Source organism: Neofelis nebulosa, chromosome 4 (genome assembly GCF_028018385.1).
Source record: "Neofelis nebulosa isolate mNeoNeb1 chromosome 4, mNeoNeb1.pri, whole genome shotgun sequence".
Taxonomy (NCBI): Eukaryota; Metazoa; Chordata; class Mammalia; order Carnivora; family Felidae; genus Neofelis; species Neofelis nebulosa.
The window spans coordinates 57,385,385-57,406,373 of NC_080785.1; the positions used below are offsets into that span (position 1 = coordinate 57,385,385).

The 20,989-nt window shown below is 39.7% G+C and overlaps 1 protein-coding gene across 1 annotated transcript in view; it reads left to right on the forward strand.

The window, feature by feature from the left end:
* Positions 1 to 4,816: 4,816 nt before the first annotated feature.
* Positions 4,817 to 20,989, forward strand: part of POLR1F (RNA polymerase I subunit F) — a 30,736-nt gene continuing 14,563 nt past the window's right edge. Inside the window, exon 1 of the mRNA XM_058724876.1 lies at positions 4,817 to 5,111. Within this exon, the coding sequence (XP_058580859.1) occupies positions 4,858 to 5,111 (254 nt within the window). The 5' untranslated portion in view covers positions 4,817 to 4,857. The remainder of the gene's footprint in view (positions 5,112 to 20,989) is intronic.

The following is a 20,989-nucleotide window of genomic DNA, read 5'->3' on the forward strand; positions in this document are numbered from 1 at the left end:
CAAGCCACCAATAAATATTTGCCTTGATTGTTGCCATTCCTGCAGTCTTTGGGCTAACGCGAAAATTTACAAATTTAAAGCTCACATATGCCATCTGCTGACACATTTTGTGAATTACAAGAATAGCTAATTGGACATCAACCAACAGCTAATTGATCTATTAGTATAGGTTCAGACTTAGGTTTGTTTGTTTCATTTCCAAAACTCATTAGGCAAATTTTAAACATGCATTTTCCCCCAAAGTACTGTAGTTTTCAATTTATTTAACTACTAAAAACTTATTTCCCAAAACACATTTTTATTTCAAACAGTACGTTTGAAGCTATTTTATTCTTCCTACTGACAAAGGAAATTGCAGATTGGTATCTCAGTTAACATAGTTTGTATCTACAGTGAATTTTATCAGTAAAATATTTTAAAAGGATATTATCTTGAACTCTGTTTTAAGCTGAATCAAATGTTTATGTATATAAATTGTTTAAAGGGGTAAGTACATTGATGAGGAGCTGAAACTAATCATGCTAGCTGAAACACCAAAGCAAAACAAACAAAATTCATTCATGGAGATGGGACCAAGTTATTCCCCAGTTTATTCATACTGCTACATGAATTTTCCTCTTAGATCCAGGGCTCTGCCTCACTCTTCATCCAAAGAAGTCATAGCTCCTGTTCACAAAGTCAGCTTTACAGCCTTAATCAGGCTACACCAGGCATATTATACCTGAAGTGTCGCTCATGGACTCCAACATGCCTATATTATTAAGCACTTACTATAGGCCAGTCACCATGTTCAGTATCACACTGTCATTATCTCATTTACTCCTTGCAGCTTCTCCCTATCATTATACTCCTACACTGCAGACTGGGATGTTGAAGTTTAAAAAGAGTAGACATGTTGTCCAGAGTGAATGAGACAGGACTGAGACCCAAACCAGCAGACTCTTGCACCCGGTTCCTACCCTTCCTACCCGCTGTGCCACATTGTCTGAATTTCTGCAAGACGGCTAGCACTCACACTTTGGCCCAAAGTGGTGCTTCTTTGACATCTTGCCAAGCCTGTTAAAAAGGTATTATTTACCAGTTTGATCTGATTCCCACTTTACCGTTTGTTTTTAGTCAGAGGCTAACTAAAATCAGCCACCATTTTCTTGACTCTTAAGATTTCTTCCTTTATCATCTTTGGCCCTGTGTATAGGAAAAGTGAGGATTTTTAGGGATTCAAAGCATGAGCTTTGCCTGGAATGAGTCATGCCTGGGTTAGCTTCCTTGATTAGCAGCTGTGTATCCTTGGAAAACTCATTCATTTGCTCACTCAAGAAATATGTGCTAGGCAGTAGGCCTTCAGCTTTTTTTTTTTTTTTTTTTTTTTAACATTTTTTATTTATTTTTGGGACAGAGAGAGACAGAGCATGAACGGGGGAGGGGCAGAGAGAGAGGGAGACACAGAATCGGAAGCAGGCTCCAGGCTCTGAGCCATCAGCCCAGAGCCCGACGCGGGGCTCGAACTCACGGGCCGCGAGATCGTGACCTGGCTGAAGTCGGACGCTTAACCGACTGCGCCACCCAGGCGCCCCTTCAGCTTTTAACAATACAGACAGGATTGCAACCTTCATGGGGCCAACATTTTAAAATCTTCCCTAGATTGTAGTCTCCTCATCTGTAAAAATAGTTAATAATGGTAATAAGTGCATAAAGATCCTGTGTTGGTGATTAGTTTAAGGCACTTACCACAGTGCCCGGCAGTTTTGTCATAAAGTTTAGCTGTGGTGATGATGATCATGGTGATGTTGATGAAATCATCGTTTGTGCTAATAATTTCATAAAATCAATGCATAAGGGAGATGAAACTCTTCTTGTCAGGACTGTTATTACTGTATGACAAGCGGGGGCACTTTTAGGGACTTCCCGTGCACACCTGGTATACGATAGAAGTAGCCCTGGATCCTTTCTTAGGCAAAGGACAAAGTACTTGAGATCATAAGTATTTCATGCATTGGACTGCATTGTGCAAGAGGCCATGTTTTCTCTGGTGCACTCCTTCACTCTCTCTTGCTCCAAAAAGTACACAGCTGCCAGGCAAACAAGGCTACTCTAGCCTGTTGGAGGATGAGACACATGGACCACCCACCGCTGACTACAGACGCTTGAGTGAGTCCAGCTGAGCCCAGCCCAAATTTCTACTCACAGAATGTTGAACTGAATTAGTGATTGTTATTAAAGCCACCCAATCTGAGGATGGTTTGTTATGCAGCAAAAGCCAACTGATGCAAAGGCATTTTTATCTGAATTGCCCTTTATATGAAACTACCTTATGTAAACCTTTACACATAGTTCAAACTTACTAATTCCATTTCTTCAGTAAAGTCTACTCTAACAATTTCAGATTTTTTATTAAAAAAAAAAAAAAAAAAAGAACTTGCCCAATGCCACACATCTAGTAAGCGGCAGAGCCAGGACTCAGACTCAGTGTAACTTTATCACCCAAGGCTCCTTGCGTTGCACTATATTAAACTGTTTAAAAATTGAGTATATCTCGTAACAACCAAAATCGTCAACAATGGGAACCCTTGCTTGATTTTCTACTTTTTAAAGATATAAAACAATGCACACTCTTTACAATAATATGTGAAAATTCACACAATTTTAAAAAGCAATTCACCCTCCAGATAACTAACACAGAATTTATATATCCAGATTCTTTTCTAATCATATAAATGTGCATATTTTCTATAAAAATCAGAGCATATGCCACAAATTACATTGTAATTTATTTCAGCAAACTACCAATTATTGCACATTTATATTGCTCCAGGGATTCACTGATTTTGAGGAATAGAAACTAACATAATATAGAGTGTGTGCGCATGTTAGAGAAGAAGAGGTCAATGGTAAAAAAAGATAGTTGCAGGGACATTTTTCTCTTTTTCTTTGGGGTCAGTGGACATAGAGTCAAAGTCACATCTAACCTTCTCTCTTCTCCTTATAGAAAAGGGGTTTTCTTAGCACATGTTTGATGACTTTGACTTGACAGGGCTTTTCATGAAACAGGGAACACCAATGCCTGACTTCCCATGTCACTTTGATCAAATTTTAGACCAAAAGACAAAGGTACAGTCTATCTATAGGCCCTTGATCAAACGAAGTTGGTGGATTTGTGTGAGATGGGAGATAGGTGCGGGGAATCTCATTGTACTTGTTTCCTTCCTCCCTGCATGGTAGGTGAAACAGGTGGATTTGCTAAAGTAACGCCATAATGGTGAACATTTTTGTGTAGGCTAGATCACCTTCTCCCTCTTTCAAATCATGCAGATTGTGGATAGCAACCAACAATCAAGACAGGACTTAAAAAAAAAAAAAACTAAAAAGTAGAAAACAGTTTTTTTTTATTTTTTTAAATATTTATTTTTGAGAGAGACAGAGACAGAATGCGAATGGGTTGGGGCAGAGAGAGAGGAAGACGCAGAATCAGAAGCAGGCTCCAGGCTCTGAGCTGTCAGCACAGAGCGCGATGCGGGGCTGGAACCCATGAGCCGCTAGATCATGACCTGAGCCATCCAGGCGCCCCTAGAAAACAATTTTCAAAATCAAACAAGCAAATGTCTTACGAGGATGCAAAGGGTTATAAAACTACCCCATATTTATTTCCTACGCTTTGGCTATTTAGAGTCATAGGGGAGTTGCAGTGGTGAAGAAGACCGTTATCATGGTTCGTGCCTTAGTGAGTTTGGAGTCTTTGAAGGAAGGCCAACAGGCAACTGACATAAAATTAACATAAAAACAAGTGCTTGAAGGTAGTAATTTACAAAGATGGGGGACCTAACTAATCCTTATGTGGGGGGCAGGGAGAGGTAGGGTGGTAGTAAACTGCAGAGGAACAGAATGCAGAATCTAAGCTAGAGTTTTCCCATATGAGAGAAACTACTGTATTCCCACCAGGTAGCAGAAACCGAGAAAAAGAGAGGGAGCAAGCTAAAAGTGAATGAATATGGGTGGTGACTAGCAGATAATGTAAAATGGGAAGTGTGATAAATCTAACTCCTGGGCTGACAGCATATCCTAATATGGTCTTGTAAGTAACTTAAGAGCCATATTAAGGAATCTGTATTATCCTTAGAAAAATGGGGCATGCATGGGGACAAGTCATGGTTACATTTTCGTTTCGGAGAAGGTGCTCTGAGTGTCCTCTTGACCATCCACAGGCACTTCTGTAGTTTTGGAAGCGAGAGCGGAGAGAAGTATCCCAATAGACTGATGTTTCCACTTTGGACCCCACAAGCCTTGGGGCTGATCTGATATTTGAGGGTACAAGAGAGGCTCCAAGGTTGACAGCTGGACTGAGCCATTTGGAAAATGGTGGTAAGATTTCCTGAGTTGGTTATTACAGAATGAAGAGAGAAGCGGGATGAGAGAGATGATGGTTTTATTTTCAGATGTATTGTATTTGAGGCATCTGGGCTGCTTTTTAGGATTGAGTTTCCTGCAGAAAATATACTCCCTAAATATATTAACATTTATTACTGTACTGTCCACGCTTGTAAAATTTACCAAACCACGTTACTACGGGAAATTATCAAAGCGTGAATCCCTGTTATACCTACATACTAACTCTACCGAGGACGTTCGCGAAAACGTAGGTTTGCCAGCCCTGCCTTGGAGCACGTTCCAATTCGCTCAGGCTCCTAGCTACCCAGTCGAAAGAGCGGTTGCCCTCTGCTGGTCAGAAGTGCGTAATGCATCTGAAGGAGAGAAATTTCCTAGGGGCGTGCCAGCTGGCGGATGACGGAGAAACCCGGCGTCCGGAGATAGGCGGTTTTGCCTGCGTCAGCGGCGCGCGCCGCGGGAAACCTGACAGGCCGCATGGCTGCGGGTTGTTCAGAAGCTCCGCCGCCGAAGGCGGCCTCTGAGGGACCAGTGGCGGGACCGGCCGGCGTCCTGCCCTGCCTAGAGCTGCCAACCTACGCTGCCGCGTGTGCGCTGGTGAATAGCCGCTACTCCTGCCTGGTGGCGGGGCCGCACCGAAGACACATCGCGCTTTCGCCGCGCTACCTTAACAGGAAGCGCACCGGTATCCGAGAACAGCTCGATGCGGAACTCCTGCGCTACTCCGAGAGGTATCAGTCTCTCCGTCTTTTCCTCCGCGGAGCGGATAACGCCATAACGTAGCTTGCCCCCCTTTCTTTTAGGCGCGGGGAGGGGGGGGGGTTGCTGGTGGACGTGCTGATGGCGTCGCAGAAAAGGGGTGAATGGGAGAGAACGCGCCGGCCACCTCGAGCTTATACTCGAGACGTTATGGAGTTTCCAACTAGCTGAAATTTCCAGTGTGTCCCTAGTCGGGATCTGTTCTTACCGTTTCATGGACAAGAAGGGAAGCGTGAAGGTGAAGTGAATTGTGCGGGCGGAGCCGGTGGGGAAGCTTGTTTTAGAACTGGCGTGTATGGGTAAGAATAGATCAGGGGTCTGGAGACCCGGTAAGCCAGTTCTGTGTTTTCCCATTTGACAGTGGGAGTTTCGAATGCATTACTTCAACATATTGTCTCTCATTCTGTAGAAAATTGTACATATTAGTACAGTCTTTTGTTTGTAAACCATGACGAAGTTTCTGGTTTTTATTTTGGCCCTGGTATTTTCCTTGGGTTCTCGTGGGCCTGATCACGGATGAGAGAAGCAATATTTCTGTTTTGTTTTTAAGAGCAGTTTATTAAGTCTTAATTGGAGTGAAAAAAAAAAAACTTTGTGGTGCATTTAATATATTCAATAGAAACTTGGAGACTCCTGGAGTTGCAAGAGTGGAGGGTCTGAGGGAGGGGGCATATGTACGTTAATACTACTAAAGACTACTTTGTCTCGAAAGCAAGGGTTCTAAAACGAGGGTGAGTGGAATCCCTAGGGATTCCTTGTTGCTCTTAAGGAATTTCATGACCCTCCCTCCTCCCCTCTGGGAAATTTCCTTTCAGTTTTCTTGGGCAAAGTACCCAAGTGTTCACTTTCTCAAGGGATCCTGAACAAGTTAAGGAATCAAGCAGGTCTAGAATGTACAGCTTACTCCAAACACCTACACCCACTTTTGTGCCTGTTTTGTACATAAGGGACTTGGGATTCAAAACAAAACAAAGCAAAACACCAAGATCCCTGTTTGAAGAAACTGTAATCTCTAGTAAAGATACAAATGTAAGCCAGGTAAATCCAATGAAGTGTTAAAATTTGCCAGAAACAAAGTAAGTTATACTGAAAGAGTAGTGAATTTGATAGTAGGACCTTTTTTGAGAACAACTTAATAGGAGAAAGGTTCTTTGTGATGGTAGTATTCAAGGGAAAAGGTGTGGCATAAACAAATGGATAGTAGATATAAAATAGACTGCTTCGGTCAGAGAATTGTAAGTACTATATAATTGGAGTAAGGTTTATTTTAGGGGAAGGACATTGTGTGCAGTTGGAGAGAGGAGGGCAAAGACAGCTTGGGGGACAACTCAGGATGGCCATTTTGCTTATTTCCTCCTGTCTACTAGGTTTTTGTTTTTTAACCTTTTTCTGTTTGCTTAAGCAGACTTAGCACTTCATCCTTTCAGTGTGCCCCCCAACTCCGAAACTTGGTGCACTCTGGAGAGAGTAGTACGAATCTGTGATCTCCGGGACATAATCAGACACACAGTTCAAGAAACCACACTTGGTAGCATTAGCTGATGGCTTAAGGAAGGTGAGACCCTAGACATGGAGACCAACTAAGAGACTGTTGCAATTGTCCAAGAGAAAAATGATAAGAGAGTATGGGTTTGAGAGACTTAAGGATATAAATATGGTCATAAAATCTGGGAAGAGACAACTGTTTGATGTATTTTACCACTTACTGTGACCAATCAGTGCCTCCACTTGACAGGCTAGGGGGAAGCCACCTGAAGTGTCTCCCATCAGAGCCCTTATACCAGAGATACAAGGAACCAGTTGAACAATAATTTTTGTAACCGAATGATACAGTGTGACTATGTGGAGCAGGTTGCACTCTGAGCAGATCAAGACTGCGCACTCTCCACCCTCCTCCCCCACCCCCACCATTACTTGTGGGCTGTGGTTAAGACTCTGGCTTACTCAGTGCTGATAAAGCAGCACACATTAACTGTGTATTTCTAAGTAGGGACAGAACATGGAACATACCAACAATTGTAATGTCAGTCAACCACTTATGTATGGTTAGATTTACAGATTTCGGGGCCATCCTATAGAATCAGGAGGACTTGCTTCTCTTTTTGTAAGAAACAAGGAAAAGAGAGTGTTGGAAGGTGGAGGATGCACAATAAAGTATCCCCTAAACTGAGAAGGCACTTTGAGATTAGAAAACGAAGCAGGTGACTCCATACAGTTTACACAGAGTTTTATTCAGGGTAACTTACCCCAGGGGATTGGGCAGGTGATGATCCAAGTAGCTGCACAGCTGTTCTTCACAAAGTCTAGACCTCAGTCCACAGATTTTATAGAGTGTGAAGGGATGTGCAGAGGGCACTGTGGTGAGGTCACAGGGTTTAACACTTAACAGACCCTGTGGCACCACATGTACTCCAAATGATGGGGGAGGAAAGTACATTACCTCTACTAGTTATCTAAACAACTTTAGGGAAGATCACAACAAGCCTTCCCATATTCTGGTCAGGGCATACCTAAACCTCCAGGGGGCCCGGGACATGTAGCCCTGAGGGAGGTGATGGCCTGGACGTGAACAGGATGGAGGGTCCAACATGGAGTCAGTATTGTCAGCATTGGTATGCTTTACCTGCAACATGTTTATGGCCCGTGCAGTCTTTACGTGACATTCTTCCATGATGGCCCAAGAGCAAGATGTTGAGAGTTCGTTGGCTTGCATACCTATGTCACAGCAGTAATATAAATGGCCACATGAGGTTAATATACCTATAAAAGAAAACATTTAGTAGTTCCCCAGTGACTTGGTAAAGAGGTGAGTCATCAAGTGAAGGTATCAGCAGAAGAGATCCTCTCCAAAGACCCAGCCTCAAAGTGATTGTGAATTTGACCTTAAGTTATGGCTCACAAGAGGGAGACGCTTCCTGAGGCAACAGGGACAGAGGGACATCGGCAGTGCCAGGCTGGAGCAGTAGGACAGATGTTTCAAAGTGAGTAGACATGGCAAATCTTCATTTAGCAACAACACAGTAGCTGTTTGGTCTCCATGGCAACCTGACTTTTCATCATTCCTCACTCTTGAGTGACAGGGACGACTCCAGCTACTTCCTGCTGAAAAGGGGCATAGATCAGGATTCAAGGAGTGAAACTGTCTTTCATCCAGTTACAGGTAGCCCCTGGTATTACGTTGAGCCCTTTATCCTTCATAGAGCCATTTTTTTGGAACTCTAATGTGTAGTCTTCGCTTCTTATTACACATTTCATAATGAAGTAAGTCAGGTCAGTTCAGTTAAACAGTTGTCTCATGGCTTTCAGTCAGGCCTATAGTGTGTAAGTAGTCAGGCAGAAAATTATCCAAATAATCAAGGAAATCATTAGAAGTCAGGATCCAGCTAGTATGGTAAACAAGAAACATGCAAGGACAATTAGAACTAGAATCTTACACCCATAGAGGTATGTTACTGAAACATAGTTTTTTCTCTCCAAAATCACCCTCATTTCCATCAACAATAGCCAAAATAAGACTAATATGTTTGTAAAACAAGTCCATTTTTCACAAATTTGGCCCAAATATTTTTGTAAGTACAGCAAGAATAGTAACTGGCCTTACATGTTCTCTCAGATCTGCTTTGCTGGAACTTTTTTTTCATAAGGAATTTCAGATCGAGCTTTTGAAAGCCTTTCAAGGCAAAGAGCCAAACCAAATACTTGCCATCAGACTCGCTTGTAATAACTAAAGAAATGAAATGCTCCCTCGCTTTTCCGGGTCCCCCAAATATTCTGAGGTTCCTGAGCCTGCCAGGAAGTGACCTTCCTTACCTAACCTCGTAAGGCTCCAGGAACCTTGTAAGCATGGTACCAGCCAGGCCAGTTATTCTAGGGGGCTTCCTTGGCACCATAAAGTCAACCCTAGTTCCTTAGCTTTCTGGTCATATCTGAGTCTATGCATGTCTTTCTCAAATGTGACATTCTAGTCAAAGCCATGGTAATAGAATCAATTTCTCTAATGGTGACCTGTTACAAGAAATTCTTACTGAATTTATGCAAATAACTTAAGTGCCATGAGGGTAAGAATACTCACCAAGAGTTTGTGAATTCAGGAGGGATCAGGTAGGGGGAAAAGATAAAATGTTTTTTAAAATCCCAAAGAGCAAACATTAGATAATCAGTGATGTTTCAAACGAGTCATAAAAACTGTAATAATCTTCCTTGATTCCTTTAGTCATGTTATTAATTCTTGTTCAGTTTGAGTATGGTTTTCCCGTTCCCAGAAATTCTTATTTGGCTTAGTTTTATTATCTTAAGGGTATCACAAACCTGTGTTTGTCAAGAGTCCTCTCTATGAATGTCCTTGAAGGTGAAACACATTTGTAGGAGTACAAATCAGAACAGTAACTGTAAATAACAAAGGACTCAAAAATGAGCATGGTTAAAGATGTGATGAGAGTTCATTATAGTGTAATGAACATTATAGTTGATAAGGAAATTTGGTTACTTCTGGGATAGACAATACTTCAATACTTAGAATTACAAGTAATGATTATTGGGATTTTGGGATTTCATGGCATTCACTTATGCAGTAGAACCTTAAAAGGTTTCTGACAATGCTTCCCATGTAGTTTAACATACCATAATAAATAAGCCTGATTAGTTAAAAAGACTTAATTTAGAATTTGAATTTTGGGAAATTTGTTAAAAATATCAAAGTTTTAAAGCACATGCTGAATGGTGCGCCTGGGTGGCTCAGTTGGTTAAGTGTCTGACTTTGGCTCAGGTTACGATCTCCGTCAGGTTCCTGAGTTCAAGCCCTGTGTCAGGCTCTGTGCTGACAGCTAAGAGCCTGGAGCATGCTTTGGATTCCGTGTCTCCCTCTCTCTCTACCCCTCCCTTGCCCATGCTCTGTCTTTCTCTCTCTCTCAAAAATAAATAAACGGGTGCTGGGTGGCTCAGTTGGTTAAGCGTCCAACTTTGGCTCAGGTCACGGTCTCACGGTTCATGAGGTCGAGCCCTGTGTTGGGCTGTGTTCACAGCTCAGAGCCTGGAGCCTGCTTTGGATTCTGTGTCTCCCTCTCTCTCTGCCCCTCCCCCTCTCCGCGCGCGCGCGCGCGCGCGCGCGCTCTCTCTCTCTCTCTCTCTGTCTCTCTCTCTCTCAAAAATGAATAAATGATTAAAAAAAAATTTTTTAATCACACTCTTAAGAAGAAACACAAATCATTAAAAACGTAAAACTTATTTAACCTAGGTGGCAATAAGAGATTCTAAAGGCATATACAGAAGGTTACATAGTTGTTAGCAGAACTTAGCTCTTTTAGTATTGATGAGATTTAAATTTATTAAGTAAAGACCTGATAGCAAACTTTGTATTTTCAGGGCAGATAAAGGAAAAACCTTGTACTTTTTTCTGTCAAAAACAGACCAATATTCCAGGATAATCCTCATTTCAACAGAGAGAAAAACCAAACTCCAATCATGAACCAGTATATTTTTAAAACTCATTAATTCCAGTCTTTGTCCTGACCACACATTCTTTAGCAAAGATTCCTTTTTCACAGACTTTCTACACCTTTTTTTTTTTTTTTTTTTTAACATTCATATTTTCTCCAGTTTTCCCTTTCTAAACCAGTCTCATTTTAGGTCAAATTCCTTTCTTTTCCCTCAACAAAAATGTATTCCCATTTCTCAGAATTTTCTTAACAAAAACACATGTTATTTTCCTTGCGCACAGAGTGCTTCCTTCATTATTTCCAGTAGTCTTAATGACATTTGTTAGAATTCTTAATGCTTAGAAACTACTTTCTAGTGAAAACTAAATAGTAAGCAATTTAGTTTCAGGTTTACCGTAGTGATTTGAGAGGTCTACATATTACTAAATACTCATCCTGATAAGTTCACTCTTAATTCCCTTTATCTATTTCACCCACCCCCTTCACCTACCTCCCCTGTGGTAACCGTCAGTTCTAAGTAGTTGAGTCTGTTTTTTGGTCTCTTTTCTTCTTTGTTCATTTGTTTCTCAAAATCTGCATATGAGTGAAATCATAAGGTATTTGTCTCTCTCTAACTTATTTCACTTACCATTATCCCCTCTAGATCTATCCATGTTGTTGCAAGTGACAAGATTTCATTCTTTTTCATGGCAGAATAATACTCCATTGAGTATATATACCACTTCTTTAACAGTTCACCTATTGGTGAACACTCAGACTACTTGCGTAATTTGGCTGTCATCAGTCATGATGCAGTAAACACATGGGTGCGTGTATCTTTTCACATTACTGTTTTTGTATTCTTTGGGTAAACACCCATTGGTAGAAATACTAAATCATGTGGTAATTCTGTTTTTAAATTTTTAAGCAACTTTGATACTGTTTTCCACAGTGGCTGCACCAGTTTGATTTCCAACAAAGGTGTGTGAGGGTTCCTTTTCTTCCACATCCTTCCCAACACTTGTTTCCTATATTTTTTATTATGGCCGTTGGGATGACAAGTGTGAAGTGATATGCTACTGTTGGTTTGATTTGCATTTCCTTGATGATGAATGATGTTGAGCATATTTTTATGTGTCTGTTGGCCATCTCTGTATCTTCTTTGGAAAAATGTCTCTTCATACCTTCTTCCCATTTTTTAATTGGATTATTTGTCTTTTTTATGTAAAGTTATATAAATCCTTATGTATTTTGGATGTGAACCCTTCATCTGGTATGCCATTAGCAAATAACTTTTCCCATTCCATAGATTGTCTTTAGTTTTGTTGATTGTTTCCCTGGCTCTGCAGAAGCTTTTTTTTTAATATATGAAATATATTGTCAAATTGGTTTCCATACAACACCCAGTGTTCATCCCAAAAGATGCCCTCTTCAATACCCATCACCCACCCTCCCCTCCCTCCCACCCCCCATCAGCCCTCAGTTTATTCTCAGTTTTTAAGAGTCTATTATGCTTTGGCTCTCTCCCACTCTAACCTCTTTTTTTTTTTTTTTCCTTCCCCTCCCCCATGGGTTCCTGTTAAGTTTCTCAGGATCCACATAAGAGTGAACACATATGGTATCTGTCTTTCTCTGTATGGCTTATTTTACTTAGCATCACACTTTCCAGTTCCATCCACGTTGCTACAAAGGGCCATATTTCATTCTTTCTCATTGCCACGTAGTACTCCATTGTGTATATAAACCACAATTTCTTTATCCATTCATCAGTTGATGGACATTTAGGCTCTTTCCATAATTTGGCTATTGTTGAGAGTGCTGCTATAAACATTGGGGTACAAGTGCCCCTATGCATCAGCACTCCTGTATCCCTTGGGTAAATTCCTAGCAGTGCTATTGCTGGGTCATAGGGTAGGTCTATTTTTAAATTTTTGAGGAACCTCCACAGTGTTTTCCAGAGTGGCTGCACCAGTTTGCATTCCCACCAACAGTGCAAGAGGGTTCCTGTTTCTCCACATCCTCTCCAGCATCTATAGTCTCCTGATTTGTTCATTTTGGCCACTCTGACTGGCGTGAGGTGATATCTGAGTGTGGTTTTGATTTGTATTTCCCTGATGAGGAGCGATGTTGAGCATCTTTTCATGTGCCTGTTGGCCATCTGGATGTCTTCTTTAGAGAAGTGTCTATTCATGTTTTCTGCCCATTTCTTTACTGGATTATTTGTTTTTCGGGTGTGAGCTCTTTATAGATTTTGGGTACTAGCCCTTTGTCTGATATGTCATTTGCAAATATCTTCCCATTCCATTGGTTGCCTTTTAGTTTTGTTGACTGTTTCCTTTGCTGTGCAGAAGCTTTTTATCTTCAGGAGGTCCCAGTAGTTCATTTTTGCTTTTAATTCCCTTGCCTTTGGGGATGTGTCAAGTAAGAAATTGCTATGGCTGAGATCAGAGAGGTCTTTTCCTGCTTTCTCCTCTAGGGTTTTGATGGTTTCCTGTCTCGCATTCAGGTCCTTCATCCATTTTGAGTTTATTTTTGTGAATGGTGTAAGAAAATGGTCTAGTTTCATTCTTCTGCATGTTGCTGTCCAGTTCTCCCAGCACCATTTGTTAAAGAGACTGTCTTTTTTCCATTGGATATTCTTTCCTGCTTTATCAAAGATTAGTTGGTCATATATTTGTGGGTCTAGTTCTGGGGTTTCTATTCTATTCCACTGGTCTATGTGTCTGTTTTTGTGCCAATATCATGCTGTCTTGATGATTACAGCTTTGTAGTAGAGGCTAAAGTCTGGGATTGTGATGCCTCCTGCTTTGGTCTTCTTCTTCAAAATTACTTTGGCTATTCGGGGTCTTTTGTGGTTCCATATGAATTTTAGAATTGCTTGTTCTAGCTTCGAGAAGAATGCTGGTGCAATTTTGATTGGGATTGCATTGAATGTGTAGATAGCTTTGGGTAGTATTGACATTTTGACAATATTTATTCTTCCAACCCATGAGCACGGAATGTCTTTCCATTTCTTTATAACTTCTTCAATTTCCTTCATAAGCTTTCTATAGTTTTCAGCATACAGATCTTTTACATCTTTGGTTAGATTTATTCCTAGGTATTTTATGCCTCTTGGTGCAATTGTGAATGGGATCAGTTTCTTTATTTGTCTTTCTGTTGCTTCATTGTTAGTGTATAAGAATGCAACTGATTTCTGTACATTGATTTTGTATCCTGCAACTTTGCTGAATTCATGTATCAGTTCTAGCAGACTTTTGGTGGAGTCTGTTGGGTTTTCCATGTATAATACCATGTCATCTGCAAAAAGTGAAAGCTTGACTTCATCTTTGCCAATTGGATGCCTTTGATTTCCTTTTGTTGTCTGATTGCTGATGGTAGCACTTCCAACACTATGTTAAACAACAGTGGTGAGAGTGGACATCCCTGTCGTGTTCCTGATCTCAGGGAAAAAGCTCTCAGTTTTTCCCCATTGAGGATGATATTAGCTGTGGGCTTTTCATAAATGGCTTTTATGATGTTTAAGTATGTTCCTTCTATCCCGACTTTCTCGAGGGTTTTTATTAAGAAAGGATGCTGAATTTTGTCAAATGCTTTTTCTGCATCAATTGACAGGATCATATGGTTCTTATCTTTTCTTTCATTAATGTGATGTATCACGTTGATTGATTTGCGAATATTGAACCAGCCCTGCATCCCAGGAACGAATCCCACTTGATCATGGTGAATTATTCTTTTTATATGCTGTTGAATTCGATTTGCTAGTATCTTATTGAGAATTTTTGCCTCCATATTCATCAGGGATATTGGCCTCTAGTTCCCTTTTTTTACTGGGTCTCTGTCTGGTTTAGGAATCAAAGTCATACTGGCTTCATAGAATGAGTCTGGAAGTTTTCCTTCCCTTTCTATTTTTTGGGATATCTTGAGAAGGATAGGTATTATCTCTGCTTTACACGTCTGGTAGAACTCCCCTGGGAAGCCATCTGGTCCTGGACTCTTATTTGTTGGGAGATTTTTGATGACTGATTCAGTTTCTTCGCTGGTTATGGGTGTGTTCAAGCTTTCTATTTATCCTGGTTGAGTTTTGGAAGCGTGTGGGTGTTTAGGAATTTGTCCATTTCTTCCAGGTTGTCCAGTTTGTTAGAATATAATTTTTCATAGTATTCCCTGATAATTGCTTGTATCTCTGAGGGGTCGGTTGTAAGAATTCCATTTTCATTCATGATTTTATCTATTTGGGTCATCTTTCTTTTCTTTTTGAGAAGCCTGGCTAGAGGTTTATCAATTTTGTTTATTTTTTCAAAAAACCAACTCTGGTTTCATTGATCTGCTCTACAGTTTTTTTAGAGAGGACAGCAGAGAATCTATTGCTACAGAGATCAAGGGACTGAGGAACAGACAGGAAGAGCTAAAAAATGCTATAAATGACCTGCAAAATAAAATGGAAACAAACACAGCTCAGATTGAAGAGGCAGAGGAGAGAATAAGTGAACTAGAAGAAAAAATTATGGAAAAAGGAAGCTGAGAAAAAGAGATAAAAAAATCCAGTAGTATGAGGGGAAAATTAGAGAACTAAATGATGAACTAAAGAGAAATAATCTACGCATAATTGGTATTCCAGAGGAGGAAGACAGAGGGAAAGGTGCTGAAGGGGTACTTGAAGAAATAATAGCTGAGAACTTCCCTGATCTGGGGGAGGAAAAAGGCACTGAAATCCAAGAGGCACAGAGAACTCCCTTCAGACGTAACTTGAATCGATCTTCTGCATGACATATCATAATGAAACTGGCAAAATGCAAGGATAAAGAGAAAATTCTGAAAGCAGCTAGGGATAAACATGCTCTAACATATAAGGGGAGACCAATAAGACTCCTGACGGATCTCTCTACTGAAACTTCTTGGCAGGCCAGAAAGGAATGGCAGGAAATCTTAAATGTGATGAACAGAAAAAATATGCAGCCGAGAATCCTTTGTCCAGCAAATCTGTCATTTAGAATAGAAGGAGAGATAAAGGTCTTCCCAAACAAACAAAAACTAAAGGAATTCGTCACCACTAAACCAGCCCTACAAGAGATCCTAAGGGGGATCCTGTGAGACAAAGTACCAGAGACATCGCTACAAGCACGAACCCTACAGACATCACAATGACTCTAAACTCGTATCTTTCTATAATAACACTGAATGTAAATGGACTAAATGCACCAACCAAAAGACATAGGGTATCAGAATGGATAAAAAACCAAGACCCATCTATGTGCTGTCTACAGGAGACTCATTTTAGACCTGAGGACACCTTCAGATTGAAAGTGAGGGGATGGAGAACTATTTATCATGCTACTGGAAGTCAAAAGAGAGCTGGAGTAGCCATACCTATATCAGACAAACTAGACTTTAAATTAAAGGCTGTAACAAGAGATGAAGAAGGACATTATATAATAATTACAGGGTCTATCCATCAGGAAGAGCTAACAATTATAAATGTCTATATGCCGAATACGGGAGCCCCCAAATATATAAAACAATTACGAACATAAGCAACCTTATTGATAAGAATGTGGTCATTGCAGGGGACTTTAATACCCCACTTACAACAATGGATAGATCATCTAGACACGTGGTCAATAAAGAAACAAGGGCCCTGAATGATACATTGGATCAGATGGACTTGACAGATATATTTAGAACTCTGCACCCCCAAGCAACAGACTGATACTTTCCTCTCGAGTGCACATGGAACATTCTCCAAGATAGATCACATACTGGGTCACAAAACAGCCCTTCATAAGTATACAAGAATTGAGATCATACCATGCATACTTTCAGACCAGAGTGCTATGAAGCTTGAAATCAACCACAGGAAAAAGTCTGGAAAACCTCCAAAAGCATGGAGGTTAAAGAACACCCTACTAAAGAATGAATGGGTCAACCAGGCAATTAGAGAAGAAGTTAAAAAATATATGGAAACAAACGAAAATGAAAATACAACAATCCAAATGCTTTGGGATGCAGCGAAGGCAGCCCTGAGAGGAAAATACATTGCAATCCAGGCCTATCTCAAGAAACAAGAAAAATCCCAAATACAAAATCTAACAGCCCACCTAAAGGAAATAGAAGCAGAACAGCAAAGACAGCCTAAACCCAGCAGAAGAAGAGAAATAATAAAGATCAGAGCAGAAATAAACAATATAGAATGCAGAAGCTTTTGAGTTTGATGTAGTCTCAGTAGTTTATTTTTGCTTTTGTTTGCCTTGCCTTGGGAGACATATCGAGAAAAATGTTGCTAGGGTTGATGCCAGAAAAATGACTCCCTGTGCACTTCTCTAGGATTTTTATGGTTTCAAGTCTCACATTTTGGTCCTTAATCCAGTTTGAGTTTGTGTGTATGGTTTAAGAAAGTGGACCAATTTCATTGTTTCACGTGTAGTTGTCTGGTTTTCCAACACCATTTGTTGAAGAGACTGTTTTTTTCCCCATTGTATATTTTTGCCTCCTTTATTTAAGATTAATTGACCATATTATGGGTTTGTTTCTAGGGTATCTATTCTGTTCCTTTGATCTTATGTGTGTGTGTTTTTTTGTGCCACTACCATACTGTTTTGATTACTGTAGTTTTGTAGTATAACTTGAAATCTAGGATTGTGGTACCTCCAGTTGTGTTTTTCTTTTTCAAGATTGCTTTTGCTGTTTGGGGTCATTTGTGATTCCATAGAAATTTTAGAATTGTTTGTTATAGTTCTGTAAAAAAATTCTGTTGGGATTTTGATAGGGATTGCATTAAATTTATAGATTGCTTTGGATACTATGGACATTTTAACAATATTGATTCTTTCAGTCTGTGAGCGTGGAATGTCTTTCCACTTGTGTTGGCTTCAATTTCTTTCATCAGTGTTTTTTTTTAAAAAAAATTTTTTCTTTAATGTTTATTTTTGATAGAAACAAAGTGCGAGCAGGAGCGGGGCAGAGAGAGAGGGAGACAGAATCCGAAGCAAGCTCCAGGCTCTGAGCTGTCAGCACAGAGCCCAGTGCAGGGCTCAAACTCACAAACTATGGGATTATGACCTGAGCCAAAATTGGACACTTAACTGATTGAACCACCCAGGCTCTCCTTTCATCAATGTTTTATAGTCTTCAGAGTACAGGTATTTCATCTCCTTGGTTAAGTTTATTCCTAGTTTATTCATTATTTATGGTGCAATCATAAGTGGGATTGTTTTCTTAATGTCTTTATGTTACTCATTATTAGTGTATGGAAACAAAACAGATTCTATATATTGATTTTGTATACTGTGACCTTAATGAATTCATTTATCAGTTCTAGTAGGTTTTTGGTGGAGTGTTTCAGGTTTTCTGTATATAGTATCATGTACAAATGGTGAAATTTTTGCCTCTTCCTTACCAATTTGGATGCCTTTTATTTCTTTTCATTGTCTGATTGCTATGGCTAGCACTTCCAGAACAGAGTAGTGATAGCAGACATCTTTGTCTTGTTCCTGATCTTAGTGGGAAAGTTCTTGGTTTTTCACCATTAAGTATGATGTTAGCTGTGGGTTTTTCTCATATGGCCTTTGTTATGTTAAGGTATGTTCCCTCTAACCTACTTTGTTCGGGTTTTTCCTCATGCATGGATGTAGCACTTTGTTAAATGCCTTTTCTGCATTATTTGAAATGATAGCATTTTTATCCTTCCTCTTTTTGATGGGGTTATCACACTGACTTGTAAATACTGAATCTTTTGATCATGGTGAATAAATTTTTTAAAAGTATTGATGTATTCACTTTGCTAATAATTTTGTTGAGGGATTTTGCATTTTTGTCTTCTTTAAATGTTTGATAGAATTCATCTGTGAAGCCATTTGGTCCTGGACTTTTGTTTGTTGGGAGTTTTTTAGACTATTCATTCAGTTTCATTGCTGGTAATCAATCTGTTCAAATTTTCTACTTTGTTGAGTTTTGGGCAGTTGTATGTTTCTAGGAGGTTACCTATTCTAGGTTGTCTAATTTGTTGGCATACAGTTTTAAGTAATCTCTTAAAATCTTTTGTATTTCTGTGATGTTGGTATTTCCCTTTCAATTCTGATTTTGTTTGAGTTCTCTTTTTGTCCCTTTCTTTTTTTTTTTTTTATTTTTTATTTTTTTATTTTAAATTTTTTTTTTCAACATTTTTTATTTATTTTTGGGACAGAGAGAGACAGAGCATGAACGGGGGAGGGGCAGAGAGAGAGGGAGACACAGAATCGGAAACAGGCTCCAGGCTCCGAGCCATCAGCCCAGAGCCTGACGCGGGGCTCGAACTCACGGACCGCGAGATCGTGACCTGGCTGAAGTCGGACGCTTAACCGACTGCGCCACCCAGGCGCCCCTTTTTGTCCCTTTCTTGATGAGTGTGGCTAAAGGTTTATCAATGTTGTTGATCCTGTTAATGACCAGGTCTCGGTTTCATCTGTTCCATTTTTTTAAAATTTCTCTTTTGTTTGTTTATGCTCTAAACTTTATTATTTCCTTCCTGCTACCAGTTTGGGGTTTTGTTTGTTTTTTTTCTGGCTCCTTTGGGTTTAAGATTAGGTTGTTTGAGATTTTTTTCTTGTTTCTTGAGGTAGGCCTGTATTTCTATAAACTTCTCTCTTAGAACACCTTTTATAGCATCCCAAAAACATCCCAAAATGTTTTTCATTTCATTTTCATTTTATTTTCATTCACTGTATTTTCATTTTAATTGATCTCCATGTATTTTTTGATTTCTTTGGTTTCTTGGCTGACCCATTCAGTTTAGTAGCCTCTTATGTAGTTTCCATGCATTTGTGTTCTTTTTAGGTTTTTTTCTTGTGGTTGATTTCTACTTTGATAGCATTAATGTTGGAAAAGATTCATAATATGACTTCAGTCTTTTTTTAATTTTTTGAGTCTTGTTTTGTGGGCTAACATATCTCTTTTGGAGAACTCTCTGTGTGCATTTGAAAAGAATGTGTATTCCCTGTTACAGGATTGAATGTTCTGAATAGATCCAAAAGATATATCTGTTCTAATGTGTCATTCAGAGCCACTGTTTTCTTGTTGATATTCTGTTTGGATAATGGAGGTGGGGTGTTAAAGACCTCTACTATTGTTGTATTATTATATTACTATTGATTACTTCCTTTATGTTTGTTATTATGTTTAGTGATGATGAATTTCTTTCACTTAGGTTGGGAAAGTCTTTATCTCTCCTTTTATTCTGAATGATAGCCTTGCTGGATAGAGTATCCTTGTTGCAGGTTTTCTTTTAACAGCACTTTTAATGTATCAAGCCACTCCCTTCTGGTCTAAAGGGTTTCTGCTGAAAAACCCTCTGTTAGCCTTATGAAGTTTCTTGTGTATAACTTTTCTTTTCTCTTGCTGCTTTTTAAATTCTCTCTTTATCATTACTTTTTGCCATTTTAATTACTGCGTGTCTTGGTATGGACATCTTTGGTTTGCTTTTGTTACGGGCGCTCTCTGCCTCCTGGATCTGGTTGTCTGTTTCCTTCCCCAGATTCAGAAAGTTTTCAGCTATTACTTCTTCTTTTTGCTCCCTGTATCTCACTTCTCCTTCTGGGGTCCTTATTAATGCAAATGTTATTATGCTTGATAGTGTCCTGAGTTCCTTTAATCTATTTTCAGTTTTTATTATCCATTTCACTCCTGTTCCATCTTGATGGCTTTCCATCATGCTTTCCTGTAGATCACTGACCCATTCTATTTTCTCTAGCTGTTATTTATTCCCTGTAGTGTATTTTTAATTTTAGTTACTGAGTTCTTCATGTCTAATTGTTTTTTTTATGTTTTTTTGAAGTATAATTTATTGTCAAATTGGCTTACATACAACACCCAGTGCTCATCCCAACAAGTGCCCTCCTCAGTGCCCATCACCTACTTTCCCCTCTCCCCACCCCCCCATCAACCCTCAGTTTATTCTCTGTAATTAAGAGTTTCTTATGGTTTGCCTCCCTCCCTCTCTGTTTGTAACTATTTTTTCCTCTTCCCTTCCCCCATGGTCTTCTGTTGAGTTTCTCAAGATCCACATTTGAGTGAAAACATATGGTATCTGTCTTTCTCTGACTTATTTCACTTAGCATAATACTTCCAGTTCCATCCATGTTGCTGCAAATGGCATGATTTCATTCCTTGTCATTGCTAAGTAGTATTCCATTGTGTATATAAACCACAATTTCTTTATCCATTCATCAGTTGATGGACATTTGGGTTCTTTCCATAATTTGGCTATTGTTGAAAGTGCTGCTATAAACATTGGGGTACATGTGCCCCGATGCATCAGCACTCCTGTATCCCTTGGGTAAATTCTTAGCAGTGCTATTGCTGGGTCATAGGGTAGTGCTATTTTTATTTTTTTTGAGGAACCTCCACAGTTTTCCAGAGCGGCTGCATCAGTTTGCATTCCTGCCAACAGTGCAAGAGGGTTC